At 43.8% G+C, this 6,152-nt stretch overlaps 1 protein-coding gene across 12 annotated transcripts in view; it reads right to left on the reverse strand.

Moving 5' to 3' along the window:
• The window catches only part of FN1 (fibronectin 1), a 69,255-nt gene extending 63,481 nt beyond the window's left edge, over positions 1-5,774 (reverse strand). For all 12 annotated transcript variants that reach the window (XM_069574521.1, XM_069574518.1, XM_069574517.1 and 9 more), the window contains exons 1-5: positions 5,367-5,774; positions 4,318-4,446; positions 3,229-3,366; positions 1,615-1,746; positions 265-402 (exon numbers count right to left, since the gene is read on the reverse strand). In XM_069574521.1, the coding sequence (XP_069430622.1) occupies positions 265-402; positions 1,615-1,746; positions 3,229-3,366; positions 4,318-4,446; positions 5,367-5,517 (688 nt within the window). In that variant the 5' untranslated portion in view covers positions 5,518-5,774. The remainder of the gene's footprint in view (positions 1-264; positions 403-1,614; positions 1,747-3,228; positions 3,367-4,317; positions 4,447-5,366) is intronic.
• Between the last annotated feature and the right edge of the window lie 378 nt (positions 5,775-6,152).

Consider the following 6,152-nt stretch of genomic DNA (forward strand, 5'->3'; position numbering starts at 1 on the left):
TCTTCGACACATTTGGCACTGAAATGAACATCAAGTTTTTTTCTCAGTAGCTGATAACCTAAGACCTTACTGAAATAAGCTGTTTTATTTTAATTTAGTCTTCTTTGAAGAAGTAGAATAAGTTGGTTACAAAATTTTTCTTGACATCCAAAGGTTAGCATGTTGATGGAATGGATGTTGTACGTGATATCATATGACAATTCTCTCTAGGAATCCAGAAAACAATGCCTGACTTCATCTTTAACATACAGATCTAAAACGTACTTCTGGAGGTGCAAGTGATACGTCCACTGCCTTCTCCCAGGCAAGTACAGTCTACCATCATCCAGCCCTGATAAGGCTTTTCCCAGGTCTCCCCGACAACGTAGGAAGTACCAGCAGCCTGATCAAAACATTTCTCAGCTGTGGGGAAATTGGAAGGAAAAACAGAAAGAAAAAGAAAGAAGTTATTTCAAACTGTGCTGTCTCCCTGTAATTTAAAGTATATTGTGTAAGCAAAAACCTAACCACATTTTTTTAAGTGGTACTCTGTTCAAATAGAAAGGCACGCCCTGTAACTAAGCACAGAGCAAGTAACCAAAGTGAAAGGAAGCTCTAGCCAAGTTGGCAGGCAGAAATTCTGTTCTCCTAACAAGTACACGGGTTGTACATCTTCAGCTAGCACCATTCCTCACACCAGTATTTTGAGCAAAAAGGATCTATGTGCCTCCTGTGGATCTATGAATCTCTTGCATAGTGAGACTATGCAAAATTCCAATCTTAATTAAAAATGACCAATTATGAATGCCTGCATAAAATGACAAGAAAGCTATTTAAAATCTGGATTTCTGTAAAAATAGAGGCAACACAAAGAAAATAAAAACCTCTGTATTAGAGATCAATCAGAATAAAATTTATAGCCAGAAACTCTTAGATTTCTATCTATAGAGTTCAGCTAAACATTGACACCAAAGGAAACAGCAATTTTTGACAAAAAATGAGCAAGAGATGATAGAACACACACCACATACAAACACGCGGTGTTTCTATCTGCCGCGTTCCAATAAAGAAAGATGTTAAAAGTCTCATTTTTTTTTCCTTTAAAAAACTTACATCTTGACCAAGGAGAAATCTGAGAACAGATCTTAGAGAAAACAAATGACTTCTTCCTAAATCTTTCAACTCTATCTTAAGCTTTGAAAAACAATTAAGACTTCTATTGATACGTGTATAGTCAGTCATGGCCGACTTTTTGCCAGCCCATGCACTGTATGCAGTCTACCAGCATTCTCTGTTTCCAGAATTTTCCAGGCAAGGATAATGGATACTGTTTGAAATTGCCGTTTCCTACTTCCAGATCCAGGAACGGAACCCAGATCTCTTGCATCTCCTACACTGTCATGCGGATTCTTTACCAGGGCGCCACCTGGGAATCCCTAAGACTTCTATACATGGTTGGGAATTTGAACCGATTCCTTAAAGAAGACTATGGATTACACAACATTTCATTATTTTAAATAGAATTCTCAGTCTCTTATCTTTTTTATTGGAAGACAGGTATCTTGTCATGTCAATTTTGACTCAACCCAACATTTTGACTGTGTATCCCACCCCCATTTATCCCCAAGCACACACCTATGGGCTTGCAGGTCCATTCTCCTTTCCCATTACCCAGACACACACACTCTAACATGTAACCACCAGTCTCGTGTGGTCTCCTCCAGGTGTCACCAATCTTGTAGGACTGCCCCCCTTCATGGCAGCGGTCTGTTCAAGATAAAAAGCAAATGTTACAGACAGTGGGACAGAAAATAGTTTTAAAGCAGAAAAAGTCTCATATTCCAACCCCTTCGGCTGGCCAAAGAGAGCAGCTTTCCCATCGGGGACAGGGGAAAAGTTAACAGGTCTGGTCATTTGGGGTCCTTCAGTTGAATGTCTGGTTTAAGCACAATGGGAAACCACAGAGGAAATCTGAATAGCAAAGAAAGGAGTCATAAATCCTGGATCCCCAGAGAGATCACAGGAAATTGAGTTCTAAAGCAGAAAAGAAAGGCTGCCAGGCATGGCCTCCACACACACATAGTGGGTTTAGCCTGAGACTAATTCAATGCAAAAGGCACACTAGACCTAGAATTCCAGCTTTCAGGATGTGGAGAGTCCGTACTTCACCCTAGGATAGAAATGTCTTTTTGATGGAAAGCAAATAGATGTATACATCGCAAGTGTGGAAATCTGGTTAAACACAAGGGCACATACAAAGGTTAAACTGTCCACTGTGTAAACAGTATGTAAACACTATAGAACACTGACTCTTAACATATACCGATAATCTTGGATAAATTCTAACATTAAATATAGGACAGGCTGATTGGGCTTATTCACAAGAGACTGATTTGTCTTTTCCAGAAGGCTGTACATCATGCTTTTTGGCGGGGGTGCCACTTACTTCCCTGACCAGAGATTGAACCTCCACCCCCTGCAGTGGAAGCTCAGAGTCTTTACCACTAGACCGCCAGGGAAGTCTGATTTGTCTTTTAGACTGAGCCTTTAAGAGACTTATACAACGATGGATTAAAAAACACTAAGTGCTGTGTTAATAGAAGCTATTCCCAATGAATCATACTGGAAAGTTTGACTTAGCTAAACTAGAATTGCTGAGAGTAAGTCCAGATCCCTAAGTACCTTGGAAAATTCATTCCACATTATTCCTAGGAATAGAGAGCTCTGCTTCCTGGTTATAAACTACTGGTTACAAAGAAACCAGACTGTTTCTGTGAGATCCAAGCAGTGTGTACATTGCTAACAAGACTAGCAGAGCACACAACGGCTAATTCATTCTTCGTGACCATCTTTCCGATCACTGCGGATCACCACATGAGCAGTCTGGCTTGAAGATGCCCAGATAACATAAAATGGGCAACTCCTCTAAGAATGGGATGGAACCCAAGAGATTTGCTTGGTTAGGCTACGGACATATGTGTACACACACACACACACACACACTCTCTCTCTCTCTCTCTCTCTCTCTCTTATAAATGCAAACAGACTGAACACTGCCTCCATCTGTGCTCAGAGCCACCTTTCAGAGGCACAGGAATCAGCTGTGTGGCCATAGAAGGGTGTCTGCTCACCTGGGATAAATCCCCACACTAGGAATATCCAGTCATGGATAACAGAAAATGACAGAGATGGGAATGGAAAAGTTCACACTGTGTTATCTCAGCGTTCCTGGACAGAGGCCGTTCTTACTTGCAATGGTGCAGCTTATTCTCCCTCGCCCAGCCCCGATGCAGGTACAGTCCCAGATCATGGAGTCCTTCGGGCGCTCGTAAGTGTCGCCCACCCGGTAGGTGTTCCCAGTGTACTTGTCAAAGCAAGTCTCTTCAGCTGAGGGAAGAAGGAAAGTCCATGTGAACCTTATATAGGGAAAAACTTTTCTATTCCACTACTCTCATCCAAGGGAAAACCTACTTTTCTATTCTGTGAGTAGCAAGGGACAAGTGGAAAGTTTTTAAAACCTGAAGTAGCAGATCTCAATTTTACCCTAGGGTCTAACAAAGCCTCAGTTTTCAACCTTTGACAAGTTTTCTAATTTTCTGGTGATGAATTTCCATTGGAAAGGATTCTCAGGCGCTTAGGAAAAAAGCTATAAAGCACAACCTTAGAACCAGCTAGATTGTGAAGGAAGGACTTTAGATTCCTCTCTCTGGCTCAGAAAATCAAACCAAGGTCCACTTAAAAATAAACAGTCTGAAGAGCTCCCACCCCCACCCCAGCACTGGCCCTTGTTAATCCTACTATTTCCATTTTAGCCTCATCAGTGGTTCTGCAGGAGTTGCCATAATTTATAAGAAATAGATCAAGGGTCATAAAGGAATGAGAACTTTGAAGTGGTCAGTGGTTTTACGTTGAAATGCAGCTGACAAATCGTTTGACAATGTACTGCCCAAAGTGCTTTCTGCCCCATACTCTTACAGTCTAAGATTTGGAATTACTTTCTAATAAATTAGAATTTTATAAGCAATTCTTTCTTTTTGAAGGGAAAAAGAACACATATCATTCATGTTTTGGGAAAGTAAAACAGAAAGAAGACCCTAGAAACTACTTTGGGATATATTTGTTATTTTGTTTGAAAAGTAAAAAGAACAATATAATTTGAAAAGCAAATATAAACAGTTATTAAACATTGTTAAAGATAATTTTATTAGGGAAATGAGATATATAATTTTACTACTAATCCTAAATTTAATCAACAAGCACTACTTCTCTATCTATTAGATTCTAATAACTATAATAATTAGAAGATACTAAGAACTAGGCAGGCTCCCCATCACTTACGTTCAGGCTTGCTCTCACAATTAAAGCCCCGGCTCCCTCCATAACAGGTACAGACCAAGGCACTGCCCAGGTAGGTGCGCTCCCACTGTTGGTTTATCTGATAGTGCTTTCCATTGTCATAACAACCAGCTGTAAGAAATGAAGAAAAAAGTCATTAAATTTGGATCCTTCCTTTTTCCAAAGTATGGAATTTTCTTGCACAACTAAACTGATAAGCCTAAGCAACAAACGAAGGGGGGAAAAGTTAATCATCAAAGCATCAGAAGAATTAAAAGCAACTAGATATCTAACGAGTTAACCACACATTTGTACATGTAGATATTTAGGTATTCCTTTTGTTTTTCTTTTGACTTTAGTTAAATGTTATACAATGATGTCATTTCCATCTGGCCAGGGGTCTGCACCACAGGAATGGAAACATTCTGAAAAGCAGATAACTGGGAATCACGTTTTAAAACGTGCAAGGAATTTCAGCCCTCTTTGGGGGTAATAAGTCAAGAAGGGTAATGCTAAGCAGTTTCCATTAGCCAAGGAAAAGGGAGGGTGTGTCTTCGAGAAACTGGAAGAGGAATTCCAATCTCTGTTCTTGGAGAAGCATCCTGAGAAAGCATTTTGAAGCAATTACATCTCATTCAAAGTTGGAACAGCATAATCATTCAGCTACTCTCCCCTCATCCCCATTTTGACAGTATTTAACCGATTACTTAGTAACAAAGAAAATAAGCGTAAGGACCACACTAATCCCAAAAATAAAAGTTTAAAGGGGTGCATCATTTTTCTCTTTAAAGACGAGTTCTGGTTAATTCAAAGGAGGATGACCTGAGTCGGTACCAGCCCTGCTGGACATCGCTGAGCTCCGCCTTCCAACGCCTTATCTTACCTAAGCCCACAAAACCAGCTTGCTCAAAGCCAGTCTTTTATGTCCCCCTCTCATGTAGGAGTACACACACTCCACGCGCGCGCGCGCGCACAAAACTTCAGTCACAACTTTGGTTGGCTTTCTGGCCCGGTCCTGAGGCAGCCTGTTCCAGCCCACGGTCAGTACTCACGTTTGCTCTGACTGACAGTCAGCGGGGACTGGGGCTGAACGATCTGCTGCGCCTGTCTCCTGCTCTTCGAGGCTCCCGCGGAGGGTACCGCTGTCCCCAGGGACAGGACGGCCAGCAGCAGCAGCAGCCCGGGCCCCGGACCCCCGAGCATCTTGAGACGGTGAGGCAACTTGCCACTTAAGTTTGGCTCCCTTCGCAACCTGCGGGCGGAGTCCCCTTCCAGTACCGCCTGGAGAGTCAGGGCTGGAGGATGGGGAAAGGGAAGGGTAGAGGACGGAGGGAAGGAGAGGACGAAAGAAGCTGTGGCTGCAGGTCCCCTCGCCCCCGCTCGCGATTAGGGGTCCCCCTCTTCCCCGTGCAAAGCGCAGCCGGCGCGAGCGGCCGAGCCCAGAGAACCAGGGTTTATATGGGACGGTCCCTTCCCGCCCCCCGCGAGGCCCCGGGGGCCGGGGAGGAGGGACCGGCCTGACCCCCTCCCACCCTCCTCCGGCCGCAGCCGCCGCCGACCGCGCGCCCATTGGCCCGGGCTCCGGGTGACGTCAGGGGAACTGTGGGTTCGCCTCGAACAAAAGAGATGCTGATCGCCCGCCAGGATTGGGACAAGAGAACTTTTTTCGGTTTCCTTTGCGGTCGTCAAACTTTTGGGGGGCAGAAGGGGAGGGATGGGAAGCGTCTGGAAATGGGTAGACTGGGAGGGAAGGGAGGGGCTGGAGTGCCGTGTAGCCAAGGGGTCGCAAGTCCATCCTCCCTCCCCACCCCCGCTTCCCTTTTTAAATATTTTATTGG

This window comes from Ovis canadensis, chromosome 2 (assembly GCF_042477335.2).
Source record: "Ovis canadensis isolate MfBH-ARS-UI-01 breed Bighorn chromosome 2, ARS-UI_OviCan_v2, whole genome shotgun sequence".
Taxonomy (NCBI): Eukaryota; Metazoa; Chordata; class Mammalia; order Artiodactyla; family Bovidae; genus Ovis; species Ovis canadensis.